Source organism: Bison bison, unplaced genomic scaffold (assembly GCF_000754665.1).
Source record: "Bison bison bison isolate TAMUID 2011002044 unplaced genomic scaffold, Bison_UMD1.0 scf7180017864491, whole genome shotgun sequence".
Taxonomy (NCBI): Eukaryota; Metazoa; Chordata; class Mammalia; order Artiodactyla; family Bovidae; genus Bison; species Bison bison.
The window spans coordinates 22,684,496-22,703,290 of NW_011495050.1; the positions used below are offsets into that span (position 1 = coordinate 22,684,496).

The following is an 18,795-nucleotide window of genomic DNA, read 5'->3' on the forward strand; positions in this document are numbered from 1 at the left end:
ATTTCAGAAAACTTAAAAAAATATTTGCCTAACTAAAACAGTTAGTTTGATTCCACTTGTTTGATTTAGTATAATCAGAATGCTAGATTTCAAATTAAAAAACAGATATGCAACAAGCAACAAAGGTTTACTCTATAGCATAGGCAACTACAGGCAGTATCTTGTAATAAACTATGATGGAAAGTCATTTCAAAAATAATATATGTGTATTTGTATAACCAAATCACCTTGCTGTGCATCTGAAACATTGTAAGTCAACTATACTTCAATAATACAAAAAATAAATAAAATACATTAAAAAACATGTATTCTTCTACCCTGCATTACTGATTATAACAAAATATTATTTTAAGGATACTTGACAATTAATGATTTAAGAATATAAAATCAATCTTTTAAAACTCTTACCTAATAACTGCTTGTTGTCTACTCTTCCTTCCCTCCTCCTCTCCATTCAGTGACTGCTCATTACCATATTAGAAAGTTTCAGGCCCATCAATTTCCCTTTTTCCCAAAGACAGTTCACCAAGCTCTGTCTGCCTTTCATCAATTAGAACTCATAACTTCAGAAAATTACCAGTCGTGTCTGACTCTTTGAGACCCCATGGACTCTAGCTCACCAGGCTCCTCTGTCTATGGGATTTCCCAGGCAAGAATAGTGGAATGGTTTGCCATTTCCTATTCCAGAGAATCTTCTCAACCCAGGGATTAAACCCACCTCTTCTGCATTCTTTCCAGTGGCAGGTGAATTCTTTCACCACTGAGCCACCTAGGAATCCCTAGAAGTAAACTTAATCATGTCTAATAATCATAAATTATGCTTGAATGAAGAATAAAATTAACTATTTGGAAATGACAGTAAAACAACAAAAAGCAACATTGTTATCAACCTCTAATGTCTGTGAAATGCCAGTGAATATCTTTAACTGTCTCTCTAAAAGTATCTTTTTAGTATTCTATTTGCATAAGTCTACTTTTACCTGAAACAGAACAATTATAGATACGAAGATTTTTTTTATTTATTCTTCCATTAAAGTACTATTTTTAGAGTACTCATTTATACTAGTTTTCACTAAAAAAGAGTATTTCAACTTCACTGTGAGTTTAAGAAGAAATTTATTGAGTTGGCCTTGAATTTTAACTATGACAATTCTTTGATCTTATGTGTTCAAATATTCACATCTGTATTCAAATATCCTAACCATTCAAATATTCAAAGAGCTAATTCAGAAGTGCAAGCTTAAATCAAATTTCACTGCAGCATTTTTGTGTAGAATGATCCCAGATAGGGCTGAATAGGAAGACACTTAATAAATACAAAACAAGTTAAAGGAAAAATAAAATCATTTCAAACATTTTAATCACAAGACTGAAACTATTTGAGAAATGGAAATTATGCCCTCTTAAAATCTGTTATTTTATTCAGCAATACACTAACACCCCCCAAAGTATCTATAAAAACTAAGCTGTAAACTCTATATTTTAGGACACACATGTTGTTTTCAAAGTGAAATTCTATTTATATATCAAAGATTGTATATGATTTAATGTGTAAGAATGCTTAATTGTGAGCAAGATAATCATAATAATCCATAAAATAGTTGAAAATAAGCATTTTCAAAAAGAAATATTTAAGCATACGGTTGGCAGAAAATACCAAATACTCTTCCTATGACTATAAATATTAATGGGAAATGACTCACAATCCCATAAAACACTGATAATCATTATTAAAAATTAATTTTTGTAATATATGTAAATATATATGTATATACATACATTAAGAGAAAAAATTTTAAACCCAAATTTTATTATATATAGGTTTAACATTTTTCCACATAGCTTTTATTATAAACATTTTTCTATGATATATATTTTCTATTGCTTGATTTCAAAGATGCTCTTCTTTAAATTTATCTTTATAATTTCCCTACTATTGGACAACAAGGAAAATCTGTGATTATTATAAGTAAGCTGATATGATTACGCTTATGTTTTAAATACAAGTCTTTAAGTGCATCTGGGATTACTCCTTTAATGATATAGTCTTTAAAGTATAATTATGACTAATAATCATTTTTAAAGTCCTTAATAACTTTTGCTAAATTGATTTCTGGAGAGTTTGCACAAATTAATAGTCCCACCCCATTTTCATTTAAGTAAAAATGAAATGTAATCATTTAAATGTAAATGAAATGAAATGCCATCTTCCTGTGATGAATTTTTTATTTTCTTTATTGCTATTTATTTATAACTGAGTTCTGCACAACTCTGTCTACTATATTCTTACAAACACTTTCACAGTATTTCAGAATCCCATCTCTTCAGTGGAAAATATTAGATAAGATGTAATTTTCACATTTGAAGAAAGGCTTCTTATAATTTAGATAATACTGTATAAAACATTTAATTCTTAAAGAAAAAATACAATTGTCCAGTAAAATAAAAATGTCATAATCAAGCAAAGGTTACTTCTGTGAGGTTCAACAACTCCTCTTTCCTCCGTGTGTGTGTGTGTGTGTGTGTGTGTGTGTGAAATCATCTTTCTCAATACTTAAAGCAGTATGAGATAGAGAGAAGGTATTCAAATTTTTGTTGTATCAATACTGTGACCAGGAAAGCCTTTTAATAAGTTAGAACATGTTATTTACTTTAAAACCAGGTCAAAATATCTTATATATTAACAAAATAAACAAACATAAGGCCTTTTTTAGTTGCAGATACTAACAAAGCACCTGGTTGAAGGGAACTTAATATGACAAGATTTCAAAAGTTAAATTCAAATTAAGGTCTGCAGAATTAGCCCAGAATTCTTCAACAATCAATGTATCCTTTGATGAGAGGAAACTGTTAACTTCATCACTGCCCTCTGCCGGTGGTATTATTTTCCTTTACTTTTTCTTCCATGTACTGAATATTTGCTTCACAAAATTACTTCTGACCTGCCTCTATACTTAAACAGTCTCAGCTAAAAATAGCCTAGCCATCTGGAATTCCATAAGGCTTACAGGGAAAAAACTGTGTTTCAATGAAGAGCTCTGCATTGTTCGGAGTACACCTTCAGAGTTTATCTGAGTCTGATTTTAGAGGGACTCTGTACCTATCATTGCCTTTGAGTTCTCTTGCAAATCTCTAAATGATAGATTACCGATAGCAATGCAAAAGAATTATTCACTACAAATGCAAATAAATTCTGTCAGGTAGAAATACAAATGACCTCCCTCCCTCACTGCAGAAGGAGCCTGTTTTGTGTCCTTTCCAAATTTATTACAGTAGTATTGATCTAGAAATGTCTTTTTATAAACTCTTCTTTGATCTAGTTGTAACACCTGACTGGTTCTCTCATTGACATGATGTTAATAATCTTTAAAATTCATTCATTTTATACCTATATGAGATAATAATCTTTAACATTTGTCCATTTTATATCTATCTATATATATATATATATGAGAGAAAAGATTTCACTTTTTAAAAACATTCTTTAACAGGGTGAAGCCAGACTAAATTTTCCCCCCACAGATCAATTTAGAAATAAAATGATGTGGGCCTGAAGACAAAAAGATTGTATCAAAAGGCAAAAATCATTTCCTTAGGACAAGTCTGTATTTACCAAATACTTATATGTACTTGTTATGATCCTGACCAGTTTCATGCGGAAAGAATCCTATAAAGAATTATGCCTGTTTGCCCTGTGATATGGTGCTGCTTAGAAGGAGGTTATTAATTAGGAAGAGAGGAGACACAGAGAGAAGAAAGAAGAGGAGGAGTGAGGATAGAAGTTAGAAGAAGGTGAAATTAAAACAAAACAATCTTAGATAAGTGATTAAATTCTTAACACATTAATGGACAACTATCATCATTTATTTACAAAATGAATTAACTGTGTAAGGATGATTGCTGTGAATACTGTGCTGACAGAACAGATGCAAAAGCTATCTCTGGAATCAAGTTTCTTCTAGAAGGGATACAACAATTAGGGGAAGAAGCAAGTAGCAAAAAGTGATAGGTAATTTACTCCTGCTTTGTAAATCAACTCCTAGTGGTTCACTAAGGCTTCTACATCTCATTTGACCAGTATGACAGCTACTATACAGCTAACTTCAAAATCTACACAGAACACATAAAAATAAAAACTCGTTTTGAAGACATCATTATCTAAAATATAAAAATAAACTGAAGTAATAATGTTAGCTTTTTGATCCACTGAAAATACACAAAACATTATGTATTTTACGTTGAAGTTCCTTAAAGCTCATTACAATGTAAAATACTTCTTATATAATAATTTACAATTGAAGCTATCACTTACTCAGAATACCAGTTTCTTTTTACTACACAAGCAGTAAAAAAAATACAAATTTTTGAATTTGTGCTATAAATAAGGAAAACAACTGGTCACCCACAAGGCTCAAGAGATTCCTTGCATTACCTTTCTTCCAGAATATGGGACCTTTCAAAGAAGCAAGCAAAGTAATTTCCTGTTGCTATTGAACTGTTTCTGACTCCTACTATTATGCCATCCAGCAGACATTTCAATCTGGAAGAAGGTAGAATCCTGGGACTAGGTAAAGGATCTGCTTGTAGCTTCAGAAACACAGGTTTACACAGTTAACTTGAAGGAAAATTTAAAGTGAACAGGGATCAGCTGACATACAGAGAACATGATAGGAAAGAAAAGGATTCAAGAGAAAAACCATGAGCCTTCAATAAAAATAATGATTAACAAAGATTACTACTTTGGACAGAATAAAGGTAATACTTAGAGTTTGCATTATGTTTTACAATTACAATGGACTTGAAGACAGAGTGTGTAATTTAATGTACATAACAATCCTAACAATCAGATAAAAATACACTCATCTTACAGATGAGAAAGCAATACTCAGGAGTTTAATTTGCTCAAAGTAATACAGCTTACAATGGGTAAAGCTGCACTCAAAATATAAGCTGTTTTAGTAAGTCATTCATTCATTTATTCATTGATTTACTCTTGGTGTTTATATGCCTATCTCCTCAACATATCATACATTTCTTTACCGTAGAGATTTTGATGCACTATTTTATTTCTATACGCAGAAAACTTGCAAAAAAATTTGTTGAATGAGTGAATAATTTTACTTAAAAAAATAAAACGTAAAATATGAGTAGCAAAGAAATATGGGAGTTTTCCTTAGCTAAAGATGAATCAACCATAAGACAAACTTCATGATTTGAAAAAGAAAACAAAGTTTTAAATGTATATCTGCTGTAATACAGATAAACATAAGATTTATATATGTGCAAAATACCCTTAATTACTATGCTAGATAGAATTTTTTTTTCTTATACTTAAAAACATTGGGCTATGTTAATATAAAATGTTTTTTTAAACTTCTGCCCCAAAAGTTATAATGAAAACGCATTTGGCAAAAATTTTATCAAACCTTTCATTGTATATGTATGTGTATCTGTGTATCTGTCTAAATGAAAAAAAAAAATGCATAATCCTTAGTAGGATAAAAAATTCTCTGTGCTACAAATGCAACATTCTCAAAAGGCTATGTCCTGGTAACTATCATAATCCTTTAAAAATTGTTTATATTCTGATTAAAAATCACCATGCTCCTATATTCCCACAAATAGTTCATATGGTAAAGAAATCAGTAAACTTACTTTTATGCGTAACATCTTTAACATTTGCTCCCCTTTCTGTGCTTGTGATTAAATGTAACATTTTGAAATCCCAAAGTTCTGAGAAAAACATAAATCCTTGTCTCACAGCTGCTGTTTGACTCTGGAAACATATGCATTTTCTTTTCAAGCATCTACCATCAAAACTCCCAAAGGGCTTGGACTGGAGAACACCTGCATCTCTTCATTTAGTTCCAATAACAGAGCCTAAACTCCAAAATTACAAAAATAGACGCTCTGTTCAGCTGTAGTTACATTTTGCCCCTAATTCCCGTGAACAAAAATGCTAGGAGCATGAAATCATTCAGGCAAGCTCTGTCATCAAGAGGATAAGATTTTTTGCACCAGAAGCCCAGTGGGAACATGATAGAAAACTGGCAGCAATCACAGATAAAGTACATAGTAAAGTCCTCGGGGAGCAGAGAGGAAATGTAACAAGATAGATGGGTATAATTTTTACACGTTTATGCCCAAACCACAAATGTGAATTGTCTTTAATTGCTACAATATATAAGCATTCTGACTCATGTATCCTGTCAAAAATACTAAAAATATAACTTCAAGGCAGTTTACTTAATTCTACATTATGAGAAGAATTTTTTTGAGCAACAACAAAAAACATTTCTCCCAAATTACAATTTACAATCCAAAATATACTGTCTTCGTTTTAAAGATTACTTAACAATCCATATCCTAACCAACCAACTAAAAATGGTGAAAGAAGAGTGTGTGTGTTTGCTGGTATATTTTAATCAGGAAAGAAAACTATCTCCCCAATTTAAATATGAGTTTCCAGAGAACAGAATTGTGACTGTCCTTCCCAAAAACTACAATCAAAAGTACATATTTTATGGGTAGAATATAAAATAACTTTTAATACAGGCCAATCTAGTAAAGATAAAATAATTTCTGAAACTGATTAAAACCAGGGAATAGAAAGTTCAGCTTAAACTATCTTATAAATTAAATGACATTTTAAGGTACAGTTGTTTTAAATGATTTTTTATATATCCTCAAAATCATTTAATTCTGTTTTTCTAGTACTAGAAAGAAATAGTTTTTTTGAGTTTTATATGTTAAAAGCAAATACAGCATGTTCATCTTATTTGCAAAAGTAACTACAGCCTGATTTTATCATCTTCCTTAATGGTGAACAAAAACAATTAGATCAAATTTTCTAGGAATAAATGAAATTAATAAATTTATTAACATTACAAAATACAGAACAGTGTCTTAACAGTAGCTTGTGCGAAAAACTCTAATTTCCAGCGGCACAAAAGTTCAAGACAAGTAGTAACTAAATAGAAGTTCATTAATAAATACCTGGAAAATACACCATAATTTGTGCTACGTGAAGGATTGTATTAAATTTTAAAAGAGACTTTTTCAAACATGGCATGGAAGTATGAAGGCAAATCACATGGAAGTGACTAAATTTATTCTGTTCATCCTGGACTACTCAGTTTAAAAAAAAAAAGTTTTGTGGAACATCTACCATATGCAGGGGAGAAAGAAGGTGCAATTAACCTAGTGCTTAAATTTTCATCATTAAGAGGTATGTAGTGCCATTAACTGGAGAAGGCAAGGGCACCCCACTCCAGTACTCTTGCCTGGAAAATCACATGGACGGAGGAGCCTAGTAGGCTGCAGTCCACGGGGTTGCTAAGAGTTGGACATGACTGAGCGACTTCACTTTTACTTTTCACTTTCATGCCCTGGAGAAGAAAATGGCAATCCACTTCAGTGTTCTTGCCTGGAGAATCCCAGGGATGGGGAAGCCTGGTGGGCTGCCATCTATGGGGTTGCACAGAGTCGGACACGACTGAAGCAACTTAGCAGCAGCAGCAGTGCCATTAACTGAAAGTGAATGATGTAGTATCAGGTGGGATGAGGGAAACTACACTGAGTTTTGCTTTAAACATGTTAGGCAACAGTAAAATATCCACTGGGCAATGTTCAAGAGGCGGTTAAAATTTGGAGTTTGGCTCTCAAGAGAAAATAAATGGACACAGAGATAAACACATAGGGTTGGCTGCTAAACACACACACACACACACACCACCCACCCACCCACACACACAGTTGGTTAAATCAAATAAACAGAAGAGGACTGGTCACACTATCAAAAACAACATATACTCAAGATACAAAGGAAAGAAACGCATCTGAGGAAGGAAATGAAGATGGTTCAGTAAGGAGAACCAACAGACTATATTGCACTAGTGTCAAGAATTGTGAACTATAATGAATGACGTGGAAGACAGGAGACTCCTGAGTCAGACAAAGGACTATATTACTCATGGCCCAGCAAGCAGCATGAGTATCAACATATATATTTATATAAGTTCCTTTTGCCCTCCAGTTTCATAGAGAAGCAACAAAGATGTATCCGGGTAGATGACTTCACATGCAGTGGAATGCATTATAAGAAATGAATCCTGTACCTGAAACTAATTCAACACTGTAAATCAACAGTACTTCAAATAAAAAAAGGAGAAATGAACCCTGTGTTGAGGAACCAAATCTTTTATAATGGGCAGTAAGCAGGCACTCCATTGGCTCCAGAGGGACACTGGATCTATCTCCCAATACTGTTCACTATACAAATATCCTTTAAAAGCTAGTCCAGAATAAAGAGCAGTCATTGTCGCCATTCACAGTATGTACAAAAAAGCAAAAGATATCAGGTGTTATAATTTCTGAGGGCCAAGAGAGATGAAGGTTTCAATGGAAAAGGTATGATCATACATAAATGCCAATGAAACAGAAGATAATAAGTTTTGTCAGGTATATATAGGGTTGATTCTCAGGTGGCTCAATGGTAAAGAATCCGCCTGCCAATGCAAGAGATGCAAGAGACACAGGTTTGACACCTGGGTTGGGAAGATCCCCTAAAGAAGGAAATGGCAACCTGCTCCAGTATTCTTGCCTGGAAAATTCCAAGGACAGAGGAGCCTGTCAGGCAGGCTATAGTCAATGGGGTTGCCAAGAGTCAGACACCACTGAGCACACATGTGCATGCACATATACACACACATGTGTGTGTGCACATACTACACACACACACACATTATTTCATGTCACTTATAAGACTAATAAATGGAAACTTCAGTCCAACAAACTGAGGACATAATACTAATCATATCTGTTTACCAAAGAAAGATACTGGTAGGTATTCTCTCCAATGGGGGGTGGGAGGTGTGTGTGGGTGTGTGTGTTGGTGGATGTGTGTGTGTCTGGAGAAGAGGAAGAAACAGGGAGAGAAGAGGGTAGATGGTTAACATGTATTATATTAAGAACCTACTATTTATCTGTCAAATATATTCATACCCTTGACCATCTGTCATAATAATCCATTTATTCATTCACTCAATGAAAGATTTTCTAAGAATTTCCTATATGTCAGGAAATTTTAGGTACTGGAGATAAAATGATAAGCAGCCAGTGACTAACTCTGTCCTCAGAGAACTGTCAAATGGTGAAGACAGACAGCATTCAAATCACACAGCTACATAAATACTACTAAGTGCTATGAAAGAAATATACAGTGAATTACGAAAATGAATGTAACAGAAATACTTAATCAAACTGGGAAGGTGAGAAGAGAAAAAGCAGCCTTCGGGCTTACTTGAAGATATCGTAGGTGAGCTAAGACCTCAACACTAAGCTGAAATTTGAAGAGGGATAAGTTAAAAGGGTAAGGACCGTTTTAAGAATCCCAGACAGAAAAAAAAAAAAAAAAGAATAGGCAAAATCATAATCACCACTGAGAAATTTAAAGAAGGCCAAGAGATCTGAAGCACAGAGAAAAAGAGGTACATAGCAAAAAGGCTGCTAACACTGACTCATAAATTGGAATGACTGTCCTGTCAGTTCCCTTTGATCCTAAACTGATAGTATTTTGTAGTCATTTTATATTCCTAAATAGCAGGCACTTGAAAATTTATCTATACATTAGGATCAGATTAACAAAGACTAAGAAAGAACTTTTTAACAAGCAGAACCTGCTATAAATCATAGGCAAAATATAGCATATAAAGAAGAGCTAAAGTTTATATTTAAAAAAAGAAAAGACAAACTGTTGAGAACCTATTTTAAAATATTTTACATACACAACTTATAGTCACCACATACTTCTACTTCTGAAGGAAGTGAAGAAGAATCTAGTCTCTCTATTTATCTATACAAATGTAAGTAACAGAAGTGCCACTGATTCCTGTGAATAGTAGCAATGAATTCAGAAGGTGGGCTGCACTGGACTCCCATAGGAGCTTTTAGCTCCTTCGCTGGAATCAGCGCCAGTCAAATAGAGAAAGTGATCAAGAGGGGAGAAGGAAAAGATAAAATGGAGCTGCTAAGACTTCAAAGACAAAGCACTCCTGTGACATCATGGAAGTGTGGCTCTTTTGATAGTATTTAAGATGAAGTCAGGGCTTTCCAAGTGACTAAGCCATAGAGAATCCAACTGCCAATGCAGGAGACAGAGGATGAATCCCTGGGCTGGGAAGATCCCCTAGACAAATAAATGGCAACCCACTCCAGTATTCTTAACTGGAAAATCCCATGGACAGAGGAGCCTGGCAGGCTACAGTCCATGGGGTCACAAGGAGTTGGACACAACTTCTTGTGACTAAACAACAATAAATATGAACTAAAGAAGGAGATTCTCAAAGTGAAAGTGGAGAGTGAAAAAGTTGGCTTAAAGCTCAACATTCAGAAAATGAAGATCATGGCATCTGGTCCCATCACTTCATGGGAAATGGATGGGGAAACAGTGGAAACAGTGTCAGACTTTATTTTTAGGGGCTCCAAAATCACTGAAGATCGTGACTGCAGCCATGAAATTCAAAGACACTTGCTCCTTGGAAGGAAAGTTATGACCAACCTAGAGAGCATATTCGAAAGCAGAGACATTACTTTGCCAACAAAGGTCCGTCTAGTCAAGGCTATGGTTTTTCCTGTGGTCACGTATGGATGTGAGAGTTGGACTGTGAAGAAGGCTGAGCGCTAAAGAATTGATTCTTTTTAACTGTGGTGTTGGAGAAGACTCTTGAGAGTCCCTTGGACTGCAAGGAGATCCAACCAGTCCATTCTGAAGGAGATCAGCCCTGGGATTGCTTTGGAAGGAATGATGCTAAAGCTGAAACTCCAGTACTTTGGCCATCTCATGCGAAGAGTTGACTCATTGGAAAAGACTCTGATGCTGAGAGGGATTGGGGGCAGGAGGAGAAGGGGACAACAGAGCATGAGATGGCTGGATGGCATCACTGACTCGATGGACGTGAGTCTCGGTGAACTCCGCGAGTTGGTGATGGACAGAGAGGCCTGGCGTGCTGTGATTCATGGGGTCGCAAAGAGTGGGACACGACTGAGCGACTGAACTGAACTGAAAGAAGGAGATTCTCAAAGTTAAGAATGTATAAGGCTGGGTGGTACAATGTTTACAATATGGATGTTAAGAATAAAAGACACAATAATAAATAACCTGTGGAATAGACAGTGGAAAAATATTACATTTAGAAGACCCATATTCAGATTCTTTGCTTCAGAAACATTTGGACAATTTCAAGCCTCTTTGGTGGAACAGACAGTGGAAAAATATTATACAGTTAGAAAACCCATATTCAGAATAAAAGTCTGACTTGTTAAACATTTGGACGATTTCTGAGCCTCAATTTCCTCCTCTGTTAGACAAACTAAATTTGTTGTGCTGAAAACAGTCTTATTTTGTAAACAAATTGAAAAACTTACATGCAAGTGATTTATAAGTTGCAAAATACTGTGTCCATAATAAGTTTTATTAATACTGTTAATACTTCTTTTAGTCAATTATATTTAATCCCATTTAAAAAGTTGTTCATTTTCTCACATTCTGAAGTCACAGTCGAAAAACTCTGCCTCTTTATCCTGAGTGAGCTTCTCTCAAAACTCACTTCCTAATATATTCAATAATATTCACAACACTATCTGGTCCCCAATTTCAATAACCCCTTTCAATTTAGGAGCATATGCACAAAAGCAGTTGTCTTCCACACAGGATACCGTGATAATCAGAAGCCAATCAGAATGATCACCAAATTCCTCTAAAATACACCATCTGCCACATTCCAAAACCTCTCATTCAAATTATATAAATCAATCGAAAAGCACATTAACAACCTCTTTTGGACGGTCTGTCTCTAAAAAAGACAGCAGGGATTACTTGTGCTTCCCTTAATTGTTCATCTAGAAGAGTTCAGAATTCTATCCAGAATCTTTTCCCCCTCCTGAAGCAAACATCAGTAATGACTCATGGGTGCTCCAGCCTCAAAAACCAAAGAAAAGCAAATACAATCATCACTTACTTGCTCATTCATTCAGTAAATATTCGTTGATAGCCTACTATTTGTGGGATATTGTTCTAGACACTAGGAATACATCTGTGATCAAGAAAGACAAAAAATTCCAGCCATAATAAAACATTAAATTCTAACAGCAGGAAAAAAAAAAAGCTCAACAAGACAAATCAGTAATATATATATTATGACAGAGTGTGATAAGAAAAACTTTAGAATAGTAAGAAAACAAAATGTGTTAGTGTGAATGTGTGTTTAGTCGCTAAGTCCTGTGAGACTCTTTTGCAACCCTATGGACTACAGTCTGCCATGTTCCTCTGTCCATGGGATTTTTCAGGCAAAAATACTGGAGTAGGTTGCCATTTCCTTCTCCAGGGGATCTCCCTGAACCAGGAATCGAACCCGCATCCCCTGCATTGGCAGGCGAATTCTTTACCTCTGAGTATGCACAAATATGCAAACAAGAGAGAAAAAAGTTTTTATATACAGTGGCTAGGAAAGAACTTGCTGAAAGGGTTATATTTCAATAAACTTGTAAAGGATTGTTAATAAATTATTTCTTCATTTAAAATTTATTTACAACTTGTTTATACCATCAGTCATATACACACACACAGATAAACACACACCCTCTAAACTTTTTTACAGGAATGTGAGATTAATATTATTTTAGAAATAGCTTTTAAAAATAATACTTATGAGCTCTCTCATAACCATATCATAACTACCATATCATAAATACCTAAGCCATGAATGTGGGTGGCAGTTCCCAAGATGGATGGAAAATTTAAATTTAAAAATACCCTAAATAAAGTATGTGAATGTAGTTTAACTAAAAACACATTTTAGGATTAAAACACACCCAAGGAATATTTTCAAAGAACCAAATGCATGATCATATTAAAATTTTACATGCAAATCCATAAACATATCACTAAATGTAACACTTATATTGAACATTAGATGAATCTCCTTAAAAGAAGAAAAAATAAAAAAGTTTATCTTAGAAATATCATATGTATAATTTTTACAGTACTTTACTTTTATATAAAGGTTCAAAATGCAAATATATATATTGAGATCCTGAATATGCATTTAGATTACAAAAAATAATACAAATACTGTTATTAGAAAGATCAGAGTATTATCTAAATATGCTTGATTCAGTTCATTCTAGTGGTACACATGGCAAAACAAAAAAATGAAGAGTCCCTATCCTATGTAGGAACATACAGTAGGGACTTCCATGGTGGTGTGGTGGTTAAGAATCTACCTTGCAATGCAGGAGACACAGCTTCAATCCCTGGTTGGGGAACCAGAGATCTCACATACTATGGAGCCACTAAGCCCATGAGCCACAATGAAAGATCCCATGTGACGCAACAAAGCTCCTGCATGCCTCAACTAAGATCTACATACCCAAATAGATAAATTATTTTTATTTTTATAAACTATTAAAAAAAAATGTGCAATAGATTCTAGTAACCTTAGTTCCTTCTTAGGTATCAAAATTCTAACCAGATGGTCTGGTCATTCTAATAACATTTTAATGATTTAATGATATGAAAACAAAACCTACCAAAAACTACTATTTGGACAATTATAAAAAGGAGATTCTCCAATAGCATATTCAAAGAATAATGATTAAATAGGCATTTAAAAAAAGCATGATTTAACCACTAATCATTTTTCCCAATGCAGGGGTAGATAATCCACAAAGGCTAATTCTTGCCCACCTCCTGTTTTGTGAATGAAGTTTTACTGGAACACAGTCACACCATTCATTTACCTATGGCTATCTTTGGTCTTCCCTGGTGGCTCAGTAAAAAGAATCTGCCTGCAGTGCAGGAGACCCAAGTTTAGTCTCCAGGTTGAGAAGATCCCCTGGAGAAGGGAATGGCTACCCACTCCAGTATTCTAGTATTCTTGTCTAGAAAAGCCCACGGACAAAGGAGCCTAGCTCTGCAGTCCTTGGGGCTGCAAAGAGTCAGACAGGACTGAGCAAAGAGTCAGACAGGACTTTCACTTTTTCACGGCTTTTTTTGTGTGCTAAAACAGCAGAATGGAAACAGAGCCCATATGGCCCACAAAGCCCAAAATGTTAGTAAAATGTTTACCACCCCCTACCTTAAACTACTGGTAAAGTCTTCAACCCGTAAGGGATGGGTAGTGGCCTCATCCTTACATTTTTTTCCTTAGGGTTCCACACTCATCCTCATCAAGATGAAAATGTCTTTGTGAGGAGTTCTCTTCAAAAGAATGTTGATTCAGGGGTTCTCAGACTCACCTTTCAAATACTAATTTCCAGTTTCTAGTGTGGATGTTATTCAGCTACAAAGGCTACTATATCAAATTCTGCTTTCAAATGGTTTTGCATCCCTGCATATGTGCACTGCTTCAAACATTCAGTCCATATAATCTCTGTCTTCAGTTCAGTTCAGTCACTCAGTCGTGTTCGACTCTCTGCGACCCCATGAATCAGAGCACACCAAGCCTCCCTGTCCATCACCAACTCCCGGAGTTCACCCAATCTCTGTCTAGCTAATTACAAATCTTTTCATGGTTTCTGCTTTGAACTTAGTCAAAGTGAACTTACTTTGAACTCAAGTTTAATACATTTTCTATAAGCTACAGTATTTGTTACATATTATTAATTGAGTTCTACTCTTAACGCAGCTATCTGAAATCACCTCACTGGCCAATTAATTCTAAAGAAGAAATTCAGACCACTGATCCTTTAAGAATATCTATCTAGCTATTTTATCTCCAGCATCATTGTCTTGGCTTTACTAACGACGTAGTGACTAACTGAACTCACTGCTGACGTCAGGCTCTCTTTACCAACCTCTTTATCCCCAGGCTTCACTAATCCTTCTAATATCTCCTCTCATCGTGAGAGGTGTGGATCTGCTATTACGGTAGTGAATAAAATGAAATAGATTCTAGGCAAAGAATTTCTAAAAAAAATTAATTCTAAGAAATAAGAGCCTTACTTCTGTGTGTTTTTCCTTTTTTTACACCATCAATATCTTTTCCCTCTTGTAAATACACAGAACGCTCAAACCCCTATTTTAACATGGCAAACTATGGGTCACAAAGTGCTACTATCCCAAGAAAAATATTTTCTCTTTGCAACGTTTTAAATTTCTTTTACTCCTTTCTATGTATTACATGATATATTTTAAAATTCAGTTGGATTTAGTAGTGGCTGAACCTGAAGTTAACTGTTATACATACAAAGAAATTATCTCTTAATAAAATAGAATAAAATCATTATTGTTTGTAAATACATCATTTATCAAAAATGATACAAAATACTTCATTTGAATTTTCAAAGAGGATAACTGCAGGGTGTATCCCAATGGACACAAATGAAAAAAAGAGGAAGAATGGATGAAAATGAGGGGTTGGGGGGAGGGAAGGTAAGGAAAGGAGAGAAGGAAAGAAAGTGCCTTTTTTAAAAGTCTTGCTGGAAAAGAAAATTCAAAACAAGTGAATAATGGTGTACTTACCGGAACTGTGGCAGTAGTCCATACACTGTGGAACCTGGACTGTGAAGGCTATCAAATCTGGAGCTAAAAGGGATTCTGGCTTTCTGCTCTCATTGAGCCACTTGCTGCTATGAAGGTCTTTAGTGTCAGAAGGACCCTGAAGCAATGGAATCAACTTCTCTTTTCCACTGTCACCTGAACAGACAGATGTATGAAAAAGAAGGTTATCAAAAAAAATATATAGGAGTAGCCTGGGGATGCTTGATTTTAAAGTATACTAACAATATAAAATTTCTATTTACACTTGGTAATTTTAGTTGTACATTTAGTTATATTCTAAAAAGTATGACTGATAAATTAAATGCACTTTTAACTCTTAAAATGTTTTAGTATTTACTTGATGAAGGTAGAACACATTCAGAAAAGCTTATAAAATAAAACAACATGAACACACTGTATTGTAAATATTCGAGGGAATCTGTACCTCTTTAAACTTATCTAGACATTTAATCCACATTGGAAAAAATTAAATAACAAATAGTTTAAGGAAAATACTATGAAATAAAGTATTGGAAGGAAGGCAAAGTCAATTACAACCTTAAGTTGAAAAACAGCTGCGGTTTCTGTTTAATTTCATTATACTAGCAACATTTTAATTTAATTTTTAAGTGTCATATACATCTATACCTCCTATTCTACCCCAAAAAGTATAAGAATAAACTTTTCTTTAATTTTTCTTCCCTCATAACCATTCTTAAAACCATGCAATATATTTTTTTCTTAAGTAAAAATTAATTTATTAATGTCAAGAAGTATCATCCTGGCACAATTAACAATTTTTTTCAAGTAAAATAAAAAAATTTAAAACCTCTGATTCATAGGAACAATGAGTAAATTCTTGTTTCAGTAACGCTCCTTGTAAAACGCAAGGCCAATTCTCCTATACAGGCAATAAAGTTTTACACGGTCCAGCTGCACATACCTGGGGCTTTGGCACAAATTTTTATTGATCCCACGGTCCCAGAGGCACATTTGACCAATGATGTGCTGCAGTACTTCAATTCAACATTCTGGATTGAGCCCTCAAGAGTTGGCAGGGGATTCTTAGATTTCACACCTAATAAAAGAAAACTGCAAATGTACTAGCCGATTGAATTTAAATAATTTTTATACTCCTTCACCGAGGCATTTAAACTTAATTATACTTTAATTATCTACCTCAGATGTTCTTACAGTATTTGTGTCAGGCTTCACAGTTTAGTGTTTAGGAGGTAAAATGATGCAATTTTAAAACAAACAGGTTGAACTCTTAAAACTATACTTATGCAAATTTTAAACAAATAAGTTGTTTAAAAATATGGATACTAAAAAAAGAATCACATTTGGTTTTAGAATATAGAGTAAGATTTTCAATTTGAAACAAATTTAACTTATAAACTGACTTTCACTTATGCAGAGACATTAATTTTAGCATGAAACTACCTGTATAAACAGACTCCTCAAAATACCTTGGTCAGGTAGGATGCAAAGAGAGAAACAAGATAGCTCAAAACAGCTCCTAAGTTAAAATACAATAGCTTATAAGCAAAATCGATATGCCAACTGTAGCTAAAAGAAACTAAAGGGATTCTATATCAATTAATAAAAAAAAGTGAGCATTATCTTTTCTACTGTATGCTACTTGCTGAAGGACATAAAGCATAGAAGCAAACAATTACCAAGACATAACTGGTAGGGAATATGTAATTCAAAGAGGAGAAACTCATTTTGGCCCTGAAGCCTAGGTAAGAATTCAAAAGGCAGAGAAACCTTAAGAACATTACACTAACATTATTGTAAACAACAAAAAATGATGATAATGTGAAGAACTCTAATCCATTAACATATGCCAAAGGACTGTGTGTTATCCACACATTTTATTCTATCCTCAAAACAGGGTGGTAATAAAAATGCCATTGTTCTCTCATTTTTACAAATTGGGATACACTGGATTAGAGGAGTTCAGTAATTTTCTCTCTGCACAGTCCTACAGCAGAGGAAGAACTGAGGTGTTTAACACAATTTGATCTTAACACAGAAAACTTCATCACTCATTTCACCAATACTCATGAAAAGAGGCTTTCTTTTCCCCATTCCACATTCCAATCAAATATGTATCATCCTTCACATGTGAAACTTCATGAAGGAGAACTAAGTATGAAGAATTAAGAAAACTATGAACTTTTATGACAGATATATTAAACATTATACCAAAATCTTTGATTTCAAACTCCCATGTGTTCAAGAAGCCTATAGAGTCTTTATGAAATGTGGCCCAGGAAGCCTGCAAATTCACTAAAACACTACATGGTTATGCACTAGTTAAAGGACATCATCTTGAGAAACATCTCTCATATACTAATCTTTGCTTCAGAAGAAACTCTAAATTTGCTCATTTCTATTTGACTGTTACAAGAACATGTAACAATTTGGTTGCTATTTCCCAATATTCACCACTTGAACCTATTATCCTCATAGCAGGAGTCTAAATGCTATGTACTTACATCTTTTCTATGATTTTATCAGCTTTTATCAAATTCTCAAAATCTATGAACCAACAAACTAAGAAGTTGTATTTCAGAAAGTTAAACGATGCCTACAATATGACATAAACAGAGCAGTAACAGTAATAATAGTAATAGCAGTAGTAGCAGTAGTGCTAATTACAGCACCTAACATTCATTGAGCACTTAAAGTGCCATGCACTACATCTAATTTGCTATTTTTATTCATATCAAAAGACAGAAAAAAAGACGTAGCTATTACTATTCTATCTCATATTCAGGAAAACCAAAGTTTAGAGAAGTAAGGATTTTGCCCACGCTCAAGTCAGAAAGTGAGGAGGCTTGGATCACTTCTCTCCTCATAAGAAAGGAAGCTGAGCTACCTCAGTGTATTTAACATCTACTGTGGATGCACAAGTTATAATCAGTGATAATTTACCCTGTTCCAATCATTATGTTAAGTGATGAGAGGGATACAAAATGGAATAATACCTTATTCTAATTCAAACACCCAGAGTCAGACTCTTATTCTACACCAGTTTTTTGGGAAAAAAAAATTGAAGAATCTAGATAATAATCAGGAGGCAAGAGCAAATGAAAGATTCTCTCAAGGGCGAGAACTGAAATAGTTCAGTTGGCTGCAAAACTAAAAATAGACAAACATGGCTTTTTTAAAAATTACTTTATAAACTGCTTCTTTTACAAAGTTTACACCAAGTTTAGGGCTCTACCTTGAATCTCAAACGAAAGGTC

General features: G+C 34.2%; 1 protein-coding gene across 10 annotated transcripts in view; it reads right to left on the reverse strand.

The window, feature by feature from the left end:
* The window catches only part of VPS13B (vacuolar protein sorting 13 homolog B (yeast)), an 805,833-nt gene that overhangs the window by 560,881 nt on the left and 226,157 nt on the right, over positions 1–18,795 (reverse strand). For all 10 annotated transcript variants that reach the window (XM_010863525.1, XM_010863528.1, XM_010863522.1 and 7 more), the window contains exons 18-19: positions 16,482–16,616; positions 15,521–15,694 (exon numbers count right to left, since the gene is read on the reverse strand). In XM_010863525.1, the coding sequence (XP_010861827.1) occupies positions 15,521–15,694; positions 16,482–16,616 (309 nt within the window). The remainder of the gene's footprint in view (positions 1–15,520; positions 15,695–16,481; positions 16,617–18,795) is intronic.